The sequence below is a fragment of the Mus caroli genome, chromosome 6 (genome assembly GCF_900094665.2).
Source record: "Mus caroli chromosome 6, CAROLI_EIJ_v1.1, whole genome shotgun sequence".
In the NCBI taxonomy this organism is placed as follows: domain Eukaryota; kingdom Metazoa; phylum Chordata; class Mammalia; order Rodentia; family Muridae; genus Mus; species Mus caroli.
In genome coordinates, this window is record NC_034575.1 from 28,643,939 (window position 1) to 28,663,129 (window position 19,191).

Sequence of the window (19,191 nt, forward strand, 5' to 3'; positions counted from 1 at the left end):
CCCCCCCCCCCCCCCCCCCCCCCCCCCCCCCCCGGTCTCTGGGGGAGAGGGTGTTGAGGGAGAGAGAAACAGAGAGATGTTTTCTTGTCCATTCATCAGTCGATGGTGGATGAATCTGTGAAGGTGGGTATGAAGATGTCTCTTTAACTTAGTAACTTCATTGTATCTGGGCCTGTGCCCAGGAGAGCGATTGCCAAGTTATGTGCTACTTCTGGTTTTAATTTCGTGAAGATCTTCCATCCTGTTTTTCAAAACAATTTTATTAATGTACAACCCCATCAACAGTTTACAAGGCTTCCTTCCCCTTTTCCTTTTCTTTAACAGCATTATCTTTCATGCTTTTGATAACACCTTTCTGAGGCTGAGGAGGTATCTCATTGTGGTTTTGATTTGACCTGTGATATTGAAGTGCTATGCTTTCTTTTAAGATATATCTACTTAGGTATATTATACACGTTTTCTGTTGACCTTTTACATTTCCTATGCATCCTGTCTATTAACCCCTTATTAGCTGTGCTGTTTGTCATCTCATAGGTTGTCTACTTACTCTTGATTATTTGCTTTGCAGAAGCATTTCTTCTGTTTTCTTCTGAAAGTTTGATATAGTCCTTTCAGTTAAGTCTTTAGTCTTATTTAGACTTTGCTTTGGAGACGGATGGGAGATAAGTATTTGGTGTCAACCTTCAATGTGTGGCTGTCCATTTTCCCCACACTGTTTGTTGAAAAGTCTGTCTTTTCTACAGTGTGCCTACCATTGTTGTTGAAAATCAGATAATTGTTTATGCATGAGTTTATTTCTTGACTCTCCAGATGGATATGATGGTTTTAAAATGTAGACTACAAAGAGCTGAAGAAGACTCCAGAGCCTGTTCTACTTGGGCTACTTTCTCACAGGGACCTGTATTCTATCTTGGCTTTTGTTCAGATCTCTAGGACTAAGGCTCTAGAACTTCCTCAGTTCTTTACTGCATTGTGTTACATAAGCAAAATCACTACTTACTTAACATTTCTATTAAGGCTATATGTTTAGTCCCTTATTCCTGTATTCTATTCAAAGCTTCAGTACTCAATCTTTTCTCTTTAAAATGCATCTAAAGGACTGGAAATGTAATTCATTCAGTGGAGCATTTGCCTAGCATGCCGAACACTGGCCTGTAATCTGAAAATTCCAGACGTAGAGGCAGAAGAGTCAACAAGATCAAGGTCATCTTCAGTTGATTAGATTTGATCACCATTTTATTCTCATGCCTCAACAAAATATCTGTGCATTGGGTGCATGGAATTACTGTATATATCTCATTTGTAGTTCATCTGAGTTGTAATCACTATTAATATGTCACCCTTTGATTTTGTTACAAACATTCTCTAATTGAGAAATTCTGTCTTGTTATGCAATGTAATATATCTAGATACTTCACTGTGCCACACTAGCCACTACCTGTATGACTATTTAAATTAAGTTACTATGTCATTTCCTCTTTCTACCACTTGACTTAATCGTGGGGTCATTCTATTGAGCATGGCTGTGGCTCGTCATCCCACCCACTGATGAATGAATGTTTCTAACAGTAGCACTCCATATACTCCGTCCTTGCCACATACTCAAAATGTCTAAATGGTTGTCTGGAAACTTGGTAACACTCCCCAACAGAGATGTATGTTTGGGGCCCTGCATTTTCTAAACAGCTTTTTCTGTTGCTGTTAATAGATGCTAAAGGGAAGAGGTAAATGATCATGTAACTTAGGAAACATTATTGTGAAAGCCCTGAGCATGCCTCTCTACCCTAAGTCTACGAAGGTTTTTAATGTATTGACTAAGATGGAACAGCAGTAGAGTTTCTCAGACATATTTCTCATGGGAATCCACCCACTCTTTGCAAAGATGCTTATGGGCCTTTCTCCCATTGAACCAGCTTCTTGACCTCACAGTTCAGTGCTATAGTGCTGGTATACTTAGCGGCACCTGTTTCTCCCATATTGCCAGGCAAAGATGTACCACTGTTGGAGGAACTTAATTTCTTACTTTTGTACAACCCCAGGTAACTTATCTTGTAATCTAATTATTTCACTATTCAGTTGGTTTGTTTGGTTTGCTTTGGTTTTTTATGTTGGTGACAGACATTATAGAATGGCCCTTATTTCCTCTTGGTTATCTTAAGACCCAAGTTGCTCTACTGACTCTTTTGTATTCTTCACATTTATTTCACCGTTGTCAAGGGGCCAGACAGTCATACACCATGTCAGGCCAGTAGATCCATCATGAGGCTCCTAAGTCCATCTTTATTAAAGTTAAAAAATAAGGTTTCATATTTTTAGACATCAAGTTTCAAAGACAGTATAGAGAATCTCCATATGCCCTCTTTGTTAATATCCTCCATTGAGATAGACTATTTATCTTGACTAATGAGCCAATACTGATGTATAGCAGTGAACTAATACTTTCAGTTTTCTTTGGTTTGGTCTAGTGCACATTTTCTGTCTTAGGAGCCTCCCTAGGATATCACAGTACACATAACCATCCTGTTTCCTTGCATCATGAAGACTAATGGTTTCCTAGACTTCCCTTGTGATTTTTAATTGCTTTCAATTATTGTTTGAGTATGTCACACTTATGTAGTACGTTTTAATCACCTCCCTCTTACCCCCCACCCCGTTTCCTGTTTTGTTTTGTTTTCCATATGTTATCTTTTAATCACATCAGAGGCCTTAAAATACATACTTTCCAGCTCTTGATGATCTTGCTACATTGAGAGAGTAATACTGGCTGGGTACTTACAGAATGTCTTTCACTGTGGGTCTATCTGTTATCTTCTTGATCAGTCTGGGCATATGGATTTTAGAAAGGAATAGTACCTGATATAATACTATTCTCTTCCCAGGAACCATTCATGTTATCACCATAACTTATCATTGATACCATTTTCAATTTAATTTCCATGCCTCCAATTCATTTAATCTTTCCTAGATAATTCCTTCAGGGTTCCAGATCAACTCTCTACTTTCCCACCACAAAGTGGCTTTGCCCATTTAATCTTTCTAGTGATCTTTAAAATAGACATATAATGAATGTACCTATTATGAGCCAAATGTTTAGCCAAGTTCAATACTTTCATAACTGGCTATCCAGTTCAAATAATGATGTTATCGATACAGATTGTGACCGGCAGCTCAGAAAGGCTCCGTATGGGGGAAGGGAGGACTGATCTTGTGCTTGGGGTATTTTATTGGGCCATCACTACCACTTAGCTGTCATGAGTATTAACAGCATTTAACGGACTCATACAACTGTATTATTTCAAACAAAACCATGTTGGGGTCTCTTCACTAAAATAGCCATTTTTAATGCATTGTCATCTGATATTAATGTGTAGCATTGAATTAAAATCTACTTTCCAAGCAAATATTTTGGGTAGCACTTCTCAAACTTGACAATATATAAGCTATAATCAGTAGGAGAGCTAGGCCCTACTCCAGAGGTAATCAGTGCGAGGGGCAGGGTATGCGTGAGCATTGTGCCGCACCCCAAGCCAGTCCAATGAATCTAAGAACTACAGCTGTCCATAGGGAGCTAACAACCTCAGCTCATATTAGAATTGCATTGGCTTTTTAATAGCAAAAGTCAAGGTTGAGAACCACTGACCTAGCGCCCTTAAGCATTTCTTCCTCCATTGCTATCGTTCCATGTATATAAGAAATATTCTACAGGAGACTTGCTGGTTCTATTCTTAGAAGTATGTTGTTGACATAATCCCATGTTGTAGGCAGGAGCACCGGCCACTGAGATGAGGTACTTGCATGTGTAACAAGAGTCGGCACAGTGACTCACTTTGACTCAGGAGTTATTAGCCTGACGGTTGCCCAAAATGGTTGAAAATTATTCTTTTTATACTTCTGAAAGTACTAAATGAAAACAGGAAGGTTTTTCTTAACACAAAAGGCTCTAGTTGCCAAAACCATTAAGTGAATATAGAATCAGGTACCAGCCAGTTATAGCAGTGAAAACGTAGAGAGAATGATGTGGGTAGCCAACCACACCTGCATGTCCACATGGCTATGTGGCATACCACGGCATGTCCATATGTTACCCACTATATGTTACAGTGCTTTCTAAAGTTGATTTGCATCTTTCCATGGAAAAACTCACTATCTGGTCTTTTTGTGCCTTGATGGTAAACAAAAATGAGATGCAAACCTCTTAGCTCGTCTGCTGCGGCACAAATGAGAATAAAAGTGTCTCATGGGATATAGCTCCATTTCAGCTTTGCTTTTGTTAAACCATTAAGCCAGCATTCCCCTTGTCCTAATTGCATCTGATTCTTTTTAATTAGAACTCTCTGTGTGGTGATTCCTTTCCTGCTTCAGTATTTACAAGTTTCAAATATTTGTGCACTGTTATCAGACATCCCACCTCAGTCTGTCTGAGCCAGCCCTTGTGTGCTTAGCTTCTCTAATCATCTTTCTGTACATAGGTTTTCTAGTCTCATCATCACTGTCAGGTGTCAGTAGCTGTCATTTCCTAAAATGAACTCATAGCATGTCTCCATTCTTCCTTTATGGGTGATACAAAGTCATTGTTTAATTTCATGCCCATGATGTTTACTAAGAAAATTAAATTACCATTGGTGACATTTCCATCATAAGTTTCCCACCCACTGACCATCTCTGAGTCTGTTTGGGGCTTCTCTAATCAACATTGAGTATACTTCTGTATAAGCCTTTCTTTCATTAAAATAATATCCAAGTTCACTGCCATGTTATACCAACTTCACAACTAATCATGTTTTGTTTAGACAAAAGTGCCAACTGATAATTTGTCCTCTTTTTTTTTCTCATTAATTGTATGGTGTTGGTTTTTATAAACTCATTGACGATTATAACAAGAAAAGAACAGTATAGAAGCTGCTGTGGTCAGAATGTTTGGTTCTGAAGACACTGACTACTGACATTAGGAATGGAGATAATCCTTTCCCTGGGTGTCACGAGGAAAACCAACTGCCTGGGCTTCCTTCTGCTTCTCATTGATATGCGCTATGACTGTGGATTAATGCCAAGCTTCAGGGGGGCCCTTAGAGCTTTCCCTTGTTCCTTTTTGTTTTGAACACTGATGCATAAGAGCTACTCTCCTTTTGAGACATTCCTACTAGGAGTGGCTCCCAAACTATGGTTACTTTTGCCTCTCCCCTCATGGCTTCTTTTAAGGTAATGTCTAGAATGTGTCCTGTTCTTTGTTCTGAACACCTAAGCCAGTTCGCTGCCATTAGTCTGCTGGTGTTTTGTAAAGCTCTTTGTCTTGTGCCAAGTCCTGATTGGGGAGCAGAGCTTCCTCCCACTCTGTAAGGAGGCAGTTATCAATTGCAGAGCTAGAGGAGGCTAGTGCTGTGGGCGTTCCGATGTAATTACGAACTTCTAAGTATCTGCCCATAAAGAATTATGTGGCTATTTCTTTGAAAGTGCCAACATTTGTATCCATAAGGGGAATATTTTATTAAAATATGATAATATCATGGATGCTTAAGTGTGGTTGCTGGGAACTTTCGGCTGAATGATTGTGTCTGCAAAACAAAACTATAAAATGGAAACAGGAAGAATAAATATAAATGAAAATCTCTGGCAAAGATGGGAGGCAGAAGTTGGAAAATAAAGAAGTTCTAAAGTGGCATGCTAAAATTTCAGGGCCGGCCTAAGGAGAGGGTGTGAATTCCCTGGGGCTGAGGTCGAACCCTCAGAATAGTAAGGAGGGATGGCAACTGTCACACACAGCTTAAACACTAAATCTAAAGGGATCAATTTGGCTGCCAAATGGTCCAAATGTTACAGTGAGGAACAGTAACAGACAGGACCTGAAGGCACATAGTGTACTGGTAAATCTTGGCTCCTGTCAATGACTTAGATGCTTTTAAACTTGAGGTAAGCCCAAGAACCAGTGTGAATTCATGACTTAATGAACTCAATTGAGAAAACTATGCCTTTTAATTTTTTTTCACCTTTGATACAAAGTTCAGCTGTGTTAGGAAATGTAGTGAGTGAAAAGAGATGAATCTTGACAAGGAATTCAAGAAGTGGAGGGGAGGAAGGACTGGCTGCTTACATCTAGAAATTTACATCACTGGGTAGGATTGAATGTAGAAAAATACCTTAAATTTAAATAGGATATACTTCAGAATGTTTTTGTATTCATCAGTAGTAGACACAGACCTTTCTTAGACTACCAAAGGGGTGTGCGTGTGTGTGTGTGTGTGTGTGCGTGTGTGTGAATGTGTATACATGTAGCAGCCCAAAAGACAGCATAATGACATTGATGGCATTCCACAGTAAGAGCACACTTCATGGTTTCAAGGACCTTTATAGACATTAATTCTTAACTGCACATTCCTGCCTCAAGCTATAGTTGACAGCTTTTACTGAAGGCTATAGCCTTTATTCTCTTAGTTTAACAAAGTATGATCATGGAGCACAGGAATTTGGCCATTTGCCCAAGGTCAAAAAACAAAAAATGATGAGTAAGTCTGTTTTCTGAGTGTATCAGGATATCCAGCAGTCACTTGTGGTATGGGTACCTCAGAGCCCAAGGCCTGTCCCACATAAACAAGCAGAGACATTCTTAGGCTGAACCACAAACAGGTACATTCTTCAGCTGTACCCCATAGTTACAGCAACAAGGTAAAAACTATGCTGAGTCCCTGGGTGCCCAGATTGCATCAGGTATACTGAAAGGAAGTGTGGGAGGAAGCAATCTTGGCATTCCCCACCCCCACACACTGTGACTGGCCCTGTCTGCCCCTCCCCCACTGGCTGTCCCTGCCCCCCACCCTCCCACTGTGGCCCCCAGAGGACCTGTTTTGAAAAACTCTTTGTCATGTGTTCAAGGAAAGTTTCTTTTATTATCTTAAATCTATGAATATGATTTATATTACAAATTACTCAGAAAAGTGTAGAAGACCTCTATTTTCATGTGAGGAAAACGAATATGTCAGGTGTGAGTCTCCAAGGCATTGTGTTGCTTATTCATAGTGGGAGTTCTGGGCACTAACATCTTTAAACTCCGGTTGTTGAATTCTGAGTAGATTTGACTGAGTTTTTACCTAACAACTTAATTCAATTTTTATGAAAGGAATAATAATGGGAACTTTTCTATAAGGCTTATGAAAAACCCACGTGCTTCATAGAAACCCAGACTATCTGATCTGATCCTTGAGAAAAGCAAAACCCTGCAAATGTCAGAAAGATGCTACACGCCGGAAAGCCCCTTTGGACAAACTCATCTAAAGAAGGTGCTATTTGTAGGTGACTTTTCTGGCAAGTCTGTCAAAAGCTTCTTCTGCAGATAAAAATTCAATAACCTTTCACTGTGGCTGTGCCACAATTATCACTCATTTAAAAACGGTCCCTCTAATAGAGCATTTTATCACTCCGGACAGTCTCTGCATTGTTCATTATTTAGTGTTTGCTAAGCTGATGGCTCTTCCGCTGCACTTTCCTTATCTCTGCTTCTTCAGAATTGGATTTTATATTTCTAAACCAGCCAGATATGACAAGTCATTTTCTTTCCTCTTGTCTTTAAAAAAAAAGGAAAAAAAAAAAACGCAAACTTGATTTCTTTTTTTCCAACACTCACCACTTAGAGATTAAAGTTATTGGAAGTGTCTGTATTACCCGGCGTTGGGACGCAGTGAAGGACTGTGGCATTTTAATTGCAGTTGGGGTTTCCCCCTCTTCTCTTTATCGTTTATTTTCCAGCATGTGCGTAGTCTGTGCTTCTCTGGACTCCACGTCCCTCCCTTGCTGCCCAAACGTACAGTGAGTGGTAGGTAAAGACAAGGGTATTGCAGTGTGATGTGCATAGCAGACAAGGCAAAGGAGGTACTATCAGAATTTCTGTATTATAGAGCCTCAGCGTGGTGGTGATAAGCAGGGTAAGTAGATCTCTCTGTAAACACAGACGGTCTCCAAATGAGAAAGTTCCTGAAAGGAAGATGATAAAGTCATTAGCCTGACACCTGGGAGGAGATGCCAGCTCAAACACCATCTCCTCTACATGTGGCTCTCATTACTGAGACTGTTAACTGTCCTCATTCTAAGAAGTTATACCACCTATGGTTCTGAAAGGGTTGTTTTTAAAGCAAGCATAGACTTCACCTGACTCTGAGCCAGACCTAGAACACATACTTTTAGGTGTTTGTCTTTTATTCAGACTTTTGTCCTGTGCTCTTTCTAATTGGAGGCCAAATCCCTTCTTTTTTTAGTGAGAACCTGCTAGAACAGTGAAGCAGAACAAAGTGGACACATCTTCCTCCAGTGGTAGCTGTTTCCTGGGCCTGCTAAAGACATATGCATTACAAGATGTATTTAGAGAAATAATAGAATTGAATTTGATGGCAGGTATATCTGTACAGTGAAATCATCTCAAAAATGGGAAAAAGAAAACCCACATTTTAATTTCAAGTTTTATACATTTTATGAACAAAATAAAAATGACTTTGTAGTCTCCCCTGATATTCTGATAATAAGAACTTTTGGGGGACTGGCTTTATGAGAAAAATATTTGCTCAGTTTTCAGAGGCAGGAGGATGCTTAGGGCTTCCTTCAAGTCTATCTCTGGAAGGCAGTACATCTAAAACTCAACCATTGTGTGTCATTTGGTTAAAGGCACCGCAAGCCCAATTAACGCATTAACTCAGTCCAACAGCCTTTTATTTTCACGGAAATCTTGAAAGTGTGGTGGAGAAACACTCCCACAAGAGTTCTGCATATGTCACTGCGCCAGCCTCCCTGGAAAGCAGAGCATAGGTCACCCACAGACAGATGGCTGCCACAAGTGTCACTATTGGCCAGAACCACCTCCTCTCATTTGCACAAAATTTTCTTCAGCACCATGCTCTGATTTTCTCTCCACTGACCCAGCCTTACCCGTGGAACACGGAAGCCAAGCCGACTCAACACCTAATTTTACCTCCTTGCCTGACTTGCACTTCAGTCCCAGCATAGCCCAAGAGATGAACTGGGCAAAGTCCTTAACATTGCTAACATGTCATTTCTATTTTAAAGCCCGGTAGGATTGCTCAGAGGATCAAGTCAGCTAATGTATGCACAACACCTGTTCCAGTGAGCGCTGATGTCTGTGTTCTCCTGCCTCCTGCGAAGTCCTTTCCTTCTGAGATCATTTTCCTTCCCACTCTCACCGCACTGCAGTGTTTGCCCACTTCTCTTGATGAGAAGTGCCCCAGTCTGGGTCCTGTTTCTGTGTCTCTTATTCTCCCCATTGATGGCCCAGCCAGTCTGCTTGCTAACTTGACTTCACTGTCAAGGGATCTGTGATGTTTTGCATCTGAAATTAGATTTTTGAGCTCTTAATTTTAACAGCTTTCCAAATTCCATGTGGCCTGGGAACTCAGGCACATGGAAGGTTGTATTTATTCGTAACTATAATAATTGGGGCCTGATGTGAAGCCCCAAGTTCTTGTGAGTAACTTCTCTGTAAACTTTAACTTCAGTCTATCAGGCCAGAAGGGCCTGAAGAAGCTGTGGTGTTATTATAACAAGAAAACAATAGTTCATCTCTTTCCTGAGCCCTTAACATCACGGGGTCTACCTGCACTGCTTACATAACCACTGTCCTTAAAACATGCCCATACTTCAACTGGGCCTGGCTCACAAGAGTGGCAGGTGATAGACAGAGCTCCCTGCCGACCCCTGCTCGGCTGCCCGTGGGGTCCTAAAACACTTGAATTGTTGCAAGAGTTCAGATTCTGCTCCTCTTTTAGGATCATTGCCTAGGAAAGGCACTTTCTCTTCTTGGTTACTGTTTCAGCCATTGTAATGGGCAGTTGGAGGGCTTTAAGTACATTCCCGAATTGTGCACAGTGCTGTACAAACATCACCACCATCTAGCTGCAGAACTCTCCTCTCCTTTGAAGATGGAAAGCCTGGGTATCTATTAAATTATTTCTTTTTTTCCCCTGCCCCAAGCAACGAGCATTCTACTTTCTATCTCTAGAAATGGCGCTATTTTGCTACTCTCTACAGGTGGAATTATATAAATTTTATTTTTGTGGCTGGTTTATTTTATTTTTCATCTGTCCCTTTCAAATTAATAGTCATTTCTTATCTCTAATTATAATGAAAAATAAAATAAAAACTTCTGAATAATGCCTTATTTTTTTAATCCTAAGAAATTCAATACTTACAATTAAACTTTAAACTTCCTGTTCTACTATCAGTCTGGACTGTGCACCCCCTAAGAATATGTGAAGCAACACATTGGACTAGATATGCTTTTTAAAACTAAACAATTGCATTATTGGTTTTAGTATTAGAAATGGCATAGGGTCTTCATTCAGGCAATATATCAAGTCCTATTAGTAAAGTGTCTTGAGAGGAAAAAAAAAATTAAGGATTCCACAGAGGTAGGCTGACATCCTTTGCCTATTATTGTAGTTGTTGTTTTCCTTTTCAGCATTTTAGAAAACTATCTACTGAACTAGATTTCCCAATTTTCTATTCGATATTTTGTTGTTTGGTTAATTGGCTGGTTGGTTGGTTGGCTGGCTGGCTGAAAGTATAATACAATGATATCATTTCCCCTTCTCTTCCTCCCTCCAAACCTTCCTGTATATGCACCCTACGTACTCTCCTTCAAGTTCATGGCCTCTGCTCCACCAATTGTTGTTGTATATACATATACATTATTATATACATATATCTTTCGATGTATAACCTATTGAACTCTTAGAATATGACTCGTATGTGTTTTCAGAGCTGGCTGTTTGGCCCTGAGCATCCATTTGGTGTGGAAGGCCACCTCCCTGCTTCCAGTGTTTCTCGGTTGCCATTAGTTCTTAGTGCGGAGTTGGGGCCTTGTGGGCTTTTCTGTATCCACTTTGGCAGGTTCATTGGTGTCATCTTTGTTCATCTCAGTGTTTGGGTGCTCATGTCTATGGGACATTATATAGCTTCTGAGATTACTAGGAGACACCGTCTCATTGCAAACTCCCTGATCTGGCTCTAGCAGTCTTTCTGTGTGTTTCCTTAGGAGTGTTGGCAGATGTTAGATCTCTAGTTTTCACTAAACTCACTTTCACAAGAAAATTATTTAAAGGGAAACCATTGGTTAAAAATCCAAGCAAGCAAAAAACAAAAAACAAAACAAAACAAAAAAAAAAAAAAACATGAGAAAATGTCAACCCTGACCCCTAGTAAGTATTTTTGTGAGTTTGTTGTGTGTCTGACCTAAAATGGCAGCCAAATCAAATATCTAAAATTTGGCCAAGAACTTAAATGAGTCAAAGAAGTTACTTGAAATATGGATTTTTATCTAAAATCCTCAATTTGAATCTTGCTTGTCCTAACTTTTTTATGCCTTGAGCTATTGTCTAGTGTGATTTAAAGCTCTCATGATTGGAAAGATATTTTTGAACTTCATTTGTCCCATCTTTAACTTGTCTAAGACTGATTTCTTTTTAGGTTATATTAATGGTTATATTCATGATATTATAAATATGCATAAATTATAAATGACTAAATATATACATACTAGTAATTTGAATTCCAAAATCACTTCTATTAGGATATATAGTGAAAGGCCCTCAGCTATGAAGGACTCTAGGAACAGCACTACTGGCTGTCCTGGAGCTCACTAACTAGGTCAGAGATCCTCCTGCCTCAGCCTCCTGAATGCTGGAATTGAAGCTGTTAAAGGTGTGCTTCATCACGCCCAACACTGCGTTTGCTTCTGATGGCCTTATTGTTTGGTAGTCACAGTGATAATTGGTTTATCACATTGGCTCTGTGAATTGTCTCAGAAAATATGGCATAGTTAGAAGATAACTTGCAGTGAGTAGAAGAGGATAGAAGGCCATGAGGTAGGAAAAGATGTTTCCACAGGAAAGCAGAGGGTAGCGAGCATCCTTCCTGCGTGGAAGCTCTCTGCCCACTTTAGTCATTGGAGAATGAAGCATAGCATAGCCAAAAACATGCAAAAAATGACACTGGAGTGTGTGGGAATTCGAATTTTCTGTTGTTTATCTGTAAGTAAATATTTACCAGAGTTCAGTATGCTGCCTGGCCACTCTATCTCCAAAGCTCCTCAAAGAGCTAGGTTCAGCTAGGGGCTACCTCACTCAGGAAAGCAGATCCCTCCTCTCCTGTGGTCTTTCATCTTTGGCTGCTGCAAAGTAGGAAACACTCAGGGAAACTCCACAAAGGCAAAGGTAGAAGCTTAGATACCAAAGCCCATGTTATAGAATTTGTCCAACCTGTCTTCAGCCATATCTTGTCAGTCAGTGTCAGCCATCAGCCACTGGAGAATTAAGGGACAGGAAAAGACTGTTTCCTAGAAGGAAAACTGAGAATTGGGTCTATGCGTGTTCTACTCCACCAATATATAATGAGGAAAGCTATGTTTCTTATTTATAGTAGTCAGTTTGACTCACGGAGAATGTTTTCTGCCCATTTCCTTATTTAAAAGAAAAACTCCATTTTTGAACTGATAATACAAGTACACTTGGTTTTTTTTCTCCTAGTGTAAAGACTATAGAGAGTAAAACGCATAATTAAAATTACTCCTCTTTTTAGTATTTCTCTGTGGTTTGCTCAATGGTGTTCATATACTTGAACATTAAGTGTTTTAAACATTCCACTATTTCCCTAAAGCCAAAGTTTTTTATGCATCCTTCCACTAGATGTTAATGTGAAGCATGTCTTAGTGTAAGGATTGTTCATAGGGTTTTTTTTCCCAGTTAGCCCTCTTTTAAATAATTTTACTTTAAAAGGCAGGATAATTTCATATACCGTTAAACATCTGAGTGACCCTGAACAAATTGAGGCAGATGGCCTGAACACTAACAGGCCAATAACACTATTCATATTAAACATTTTCAAATAAATATGTATTAACTTAAACACCTACAATAACTTTCAAGTCCTTAATTTTAAATAACTATATTATTTAGTCTTTAATTAATTCCTGGTAGAAAAACATAAACTAAATTACCATTTTTCTTATATGGGTCCCAAGAGTTCAGGATATTCCGGATTTGAGATTAGGAAGTCAAGATTCCTAAATGTTAATGAGCTGGTTTTTGTGTCCTCTACGTGGATGATGGATTAGCCCGTGGTTTCCTGTATATGCTAACCCTCTACTAAGGCTTCACACACATCATGGAACAGCAGAAGTCTTATCGGCTAGCTTCAGCAGGACTGCTGAAGGGTTGAAAAGCGCATCTACTCCGTGTAGTTGGAAAGCATTGAATAGTGAAAGGTAGATACTTAGCTAGGATTAACTAAGGGCCAATTACATATTGCAATCCACTCGGTTTTCTGCTTTCTGAGTAGGAGTAGACATGTGAGCTTTGCTAAAAAGGCCACTGTTACCAGATCGTTGTGGCTACTGTTCCTTTTTCTCGCCAGCACTTCACATCCACTTAAATTGCAAACCAATGGCATCAGGTAGCAGTCAGGGCCAACCTCAGTCTGCTGCGTGTGACTTACTAGCATTGATGTTGATCTCGATGTTAACAAAGTCAGTATGCATGTCGCCAACTGCAGCAAACAGCTCATGATGTAAACGAAAGATAGAAGTAGTCTGCAAATGTCTCTTAGATGGAACTCAGTGCTGCCAGGGAGAGCCTGCTGTGCATTCCCTTGCTTCTGTTTGCAGAGTTTTCCCAAATGAACCTTTTCCTGGTTTTTCCAAACTCTACAATTACTTTGTTCTTTTCCCATACTAAGACTAACAGTAACGATGATAGCATAGGAAGGTCCTTTCCTAGGGATCCATTTATCTCTGTGGAGAGTTTCTCTTCACATAGGCAATCATAAATAGTATGATTACCTTTAAATCCCCACCATGCTTCAGTCATTTATCTTTATCATTTGATGCAATATATTTGACTATATTTCTTATTTTTCTTTGTGGATTTTATTTATTGACAATGTTCCCTCCTACCTTCCACTTGGGTTTCTCTTTCCTTATACAGTTTTTTCTTCAGCACCAACTTTGGCACAAATGTGTACTCAATGAACATTACATCTGTAATAGTCCATAAACTCTTTAGAAATAAAAAATCCAGGCTATTGGCAAAGCTCATTACATTGAAAGAAGAAATAAAGAGGAGGCTAAAAGCAAGAAGACTTGTTTGAGCAAGTCTTTAAGAGATGTATACCTCAGATTTTCCCCCATTTCACCTAGTTGTACCATTATTTGTATATAATAGCAGGAGGTACAGTAGGGTGATTCAGTTAGTAAAATGCTATGCAAACATGAGGGCCTGAGTTCAATTCTCAGTAACCAAGGAAAAAACCAGACATGGTGGTACAAGCCTGTGATCCTAGTGCTGTATAGGCAGAAACAGAAGGATCCCTTAGGCTTGCTGGCTGGCCAGTGTTTGCAGTGAGCAAGCTCCAGGTTCAATGAGTGACACTGGCTCAAAGCATATCAGACTCCTGCATGTCTACTCTCTAGAGGAGAAAGTGAGTCCATCTACCCTGTTGCTGAAGATGATGACGTCTTTCACTGGCATCAGAACCCACCTTCTTCAGCCTTCCAACATGGGCCTAAATGCTAGTGGCTCTTCAGGAGCCCCCAGCCCTCCAGCACCACATTAGGACTGCTGACGCATCCAGCATCGTGATCTGAGCAGCTGCCATGTTCTCTGCATCTTCAGCATTTAGATGGCCATCATTGCACTAAGCAGTGTATATTGTGTAAGCCAGGCTAAATAAATCCTCTTTCCTACAACATGCCCACATGTGCCTCTACACGCACCCTCAAGATTTAGTCTCTAAACCTGATAGAGCCAAAAACTCATTGGCTAAAATGTAATATCATAGCTAAATTAGGCAAAGTTTATACTGATGACTGTTCCCTTTTGTTCCCTGTGGCCTAGCATCAGAGTATATAACCTCAGGAAAGAGACTAAGAGAATCTAAACATCCCCCAAAAGGGGCAGAGCAGCCAAAGACACTAATGTTAGAAGTTGTCCAGTGAAGGAGGCCTGCCATAAGAACAGGGAAAGAGGCCTTGAGGGAGGAGGGAAAGATGCAACAGAATGCATGTGACATGGGGAGGAGCTTCAGCAAGTGGAGGATGGGGACCAGCAGGAGTGGGCAGAAGGATGAGGCCCTACAAAAACAAATACATGTATGAAAGTGCCATCTGAGCCGTTACTTTGTGCACTAATTTTTAAAACTATTTTTACATTGTATGATTTTTTTTTGTCTGCATGTGCACATCTATACATGTATCATGGCACATATGTGGAGGTCCTTCTACCACGTGGGTTCTGACCTAGGTCATTATGGTTTAGTGGCAAGTACCCTTGCCCACTTGAAAAATCTCACCACCCCTGAAAAGGTGATTTTAACAATAAAAAGAGGCCTGCCAAGTCATCAACAAGGATGACTGTAGTCCACCAGCTCTATCTCCCTAGACATAGAACTTTACTTAGCCCCTCTAAGATATGGGCACACAACCAGGGACGGTAGCTATTTATGAAGACTGTGTAATATAAAGCAAGGAGTCCAAAACAAGTAGAAATAGTCCCCTAGAGGAGACAGGGATTCTCCAGAAAGTGAGGTGAGGAGCTTAGAAAAGTTTAGTTACCTGTAAGTAAAATATCACATCTGTGAGACAAGATCAGCATCCAGTATGATAGCAAACACCCAGAACATAAGAAACCTTAAAATAGCTTTGATGAAAGTGAAATTAAAATCTTAGAAAGATTAAAAAAAAAAGTAAAACTTAATAAAACATCTAAGAAAATAGAACAGGGAAAAAAAAGGAGACAAAGGACCGTGAAGAACAGCACAGTCTTTGACAAGTGAGTGACAGGACCACAGAGAAGAGGAAGAGGGAAGGATAGATGGATGGATGGAAGGAAGGAAGGAAGGAAGGAAGGCCATTCAAAAATGTATGGAGACTTCCAAAAATGGAAAATACAAAACTCACATTAAACTACTAAATAGATTAAAAACAAACCTACGTTCTCACCAACATGTTCATCACAAGGTTGCAGAATCCTCAAATAAAGAGAAAGTACTACACTGTCAAAAGATAAGTCCTTCTGAAAAGACCCCAAAACAGAAAATCAATAATAAAATTAGCACAGAAAGCCAGAGGATAGAAGAAAAATACCTTTAGGGAGCATAAGAAAAATTATTCTCAATATAGAATTATATATCCAATCATACCAGTTCAGCATGTGAGAAGATAACAGATAAGTTCATGTAGAATTGCAGAAAATGGGTACTCCATGTAAACCCAAGGTTGCGCTTTAGGAAAGAGAGATTCTAGAATCCTCACAGAGAAAGCTCCTCAGAATGAGAGGTGAGCCTAAATCCCACTAGCCCAGGAAGAGCCTAGCATATCTCGGGAGTGTTCTGCCAGAATCCCATGTGTGGATGTATTGAAAGGAGAATTGTTCTATCTGGGAAGAACCTAAGGTTGGATATCTGCACCCCACCCCCCACCCCCACCCCCACCCCCCGCCTCAGTACACCAAACAGTAAGGAACAATTGCCTCATCAAAGATGCCTGTACCCAAATACCCAAAAGCTAGGAATCTGGGAGGCAGAGAGGAATTAGCATTACTCACGAGCTCACCTTAAAACAGGGAGATTATCCCAGTCCATGCACATGAACCCAGCGTCCTCACAAATAGAGAGAGATGAGAGTAGGGTTGTGGGCTACACTGTGAAAGAGGTTGCACTGCTGGCTTTGAAGATGAAGGGAGAGGCCATAGGGTGTGTGATGGGGCAAGGCAGTGATGTGTATTTGCTCTAGGGCCTCTGGCACCTGCTCAAGAGAATAACAACCCTGGCATGCCTCAGATCTCCAGTGCAGCATAGAGATAAGACGCTAAGAGCATAAACACTTGTCACAGGAGCAGGTGGAAGCACAGCTATGAGTATTCTCACCTCCATTTTTCCAGAAACCAAAAGTAAAGTTCAAAGATAAAACAACTTTCCTAAGAGATGAGATAGTAGGTTCTAGAGCCAGAGCTGGAACCTAGGACAGCCTGCTCCCAGCCTAGGGTTTGGACTACATTGTGACTGGCATTTCCTGAACAGCAGCAAGTGGGAGACAGGCCATGTCATCTTGGCTCAGACTTTCCAGCAGCCTGCATGGGATGGGATGGGTGCCCTCATTTCTCATGGAGGAAATGGAGGCCAAGAGTGGTACGGGCAGGATCTAAACAGCAGGTAAGCCCAGTGCACTGTACTCTTCCTCTCATCTCACTGTATGTCCTGAAGACACCCTGCTAGGTGGTGCCACAGCCAAGAGTAGAACCAGAGGCATCCTGTGTATCTCTGGCTGTGTGTTCTTCAAACTGTGGAAATATCACAGCAAGGAACCAATAAATGGCCACTCTAAATGCATAGCCATATATTTACCCTGTCCTCGGTAGTGCAGCTCTGTTTCCTGAGAAATGTTACAGGTACCTAAAGCTTTCCTTCTTGTCAAAACAAACTTTGCAGCCCATGACTGTTAGTTGGGCTCAGTAGCAAACTTCAGCATAGATTGGGTTAAATTCATTCAGAGAGGACCGCAGTCCCAATCTGGCACTAGTCATAGCAGACAGGTGCTGCTGTGACCCTCTGTTCCCGTTAGCCCTCCAGTGGTATCTGTGGAGACCCCAGCCTGAACATTTGAAAAACCATGCTCTTATTTTCTGGCACCCTTGATCTCACACAAACAGTTTGTAACCGACAAGTCAGACATTTACATCTGAGCAAAAGTGAGTGTCACCACACGAGTTTACACCACATCTATATAATGCTCTTGAGGCTTCTGGAAACATGAACCAAGCCATTTATGCTTCATAGAAACAGATTATATCATTTGAAATCCTCAATAAAAATGCACTCTCATATTCTACAGATGGGTGTCATTTAATTATAATATGTATTTAAAATTCAAAGGGCTACATTAATTCTGTACTGTGGTTGAGATTTTAATTGCACTCAAGTTAGGAAATTCTGAGTTAATGTTCCCCTGGCGTCTCCCATTCAGCCTCTTAGAACAGATGCATTGTGCTAAGAAGAGGATTTCAATATGTTTTCACACGCTGTGCCTACAGGGATGCCTTTGCAGCACAGGGGTGGCAGTCACTGCCACGGCAGGGGGCCGATCCCACAGAGCATGCACAGCAGGGTGGGGGCATGGCTGCCTTGCAAAGCTCTTCCAGTTGACAAGATGGCCCCTGCCAACCCCTCACTGCATCTGTGGCTCCTCTTACTCCCCAAGGGCAGGAAGTCATTGTGGAGCCCTTCCTTTTGTGAGGGGTTAGGGGAGAGCAACTGCAGGGAAAAACTTGAAACTCTTGAGGAATTAAGGGAAAAAAGGATGAGTGCTATTCGTATATCCCAGAGCACATTCTGAATGTCTAAGAAATGCTAACCAACCTACAGCAAAGCCATCAGCTTCACTTAAGAGCTGTGGTAACATAGTGAAGGAAAAACCATGTGTGTGTCACAAGGGAAAGCAGAATTTTGAACCCTTAGGAACTGAACTTCTCTATAAACTGGCGAGAGTCCAAGGGCAAAAGAAATGTCGTCACCAGGATGTTTTTGACAAGCAAGGCCAGCGGTGAAGGCAAAGTGACAGCGTGGTAGATGTGAGGACCAGCACCCATGGGATGAGCACAGAGTGGGAAGAACAATCCTCTACTTAAATGCATGGCGTCATGGTGTCAGGGGAAAAAGGACAGACCTGAGAGCTCCCGTGGATGGACAGGTGAAGATAAAATCGGCACTAACACGAAATACACCGCCCCTTCCTTTTCTCTTGGCTTTGTCATTCTGCCGGCTCTGTGCCCAGAGTTGTGCACAGCATGGGCGATTCATGGAGATGCTGCAGTGTAAGGACTCATGGGGGCACAGAAATAGAGTCCTGTCAACGCCAGGGTCTACCGCCTAGCTGAGCAGTTATCTACGTATGTGGGAGGTAATCAGTGCCGAGGCTTTTGGTTTGTTTGTTTTTTCTTTATTTTCAGTAGCTAACTTAGGAAATACTGACTATTCTAGAGAAGAATAAAAGGGTAGTTCACATGGAAGGAAGGAATATTAAGAATGTTAAGTATAGAAACAGGAACTTGTCTTATATATTTTATGAGAATGTTTTTATTATGTATGTATGCCCCTGTGAAATCTTTTTAATTAAAATCTGCAAGGCTAATAAGAGGTAATATATGAGAA

General features: G+C 40.8%; 1 protein-coding gene across 2 annotated transcripts in view; it reads left to right on the top strand.

Moving 5' to 3' along the window:
* The window catches only part of Exoc4 (exocyst complex component 4), a 702,198-nt gene that overhangs the window by 590,975 nt on the left and 92,032 nt on the right, over positions 1-19,191 (top strand). Inside the window, exon 15 of one of the 2 annotated variants that reach the window (XM_021164588.2) lies at positions 8,244-8,272. The exons of the other annotated variant lie outside the window; for it this stretch is intronic. Within the exon in view, the coding sequence (XP_021020247.1) occupies positions 8,244-8,257 (14 nt within the window). The 3' untranslated portion in view covers positions 8,258-8,272. Of the gene's footprint in view, positions 1-8,243; positions 8,273-19,191 lie in introns of those variants that run through there. 2 annotated transcript variants of the gene reach the window in all.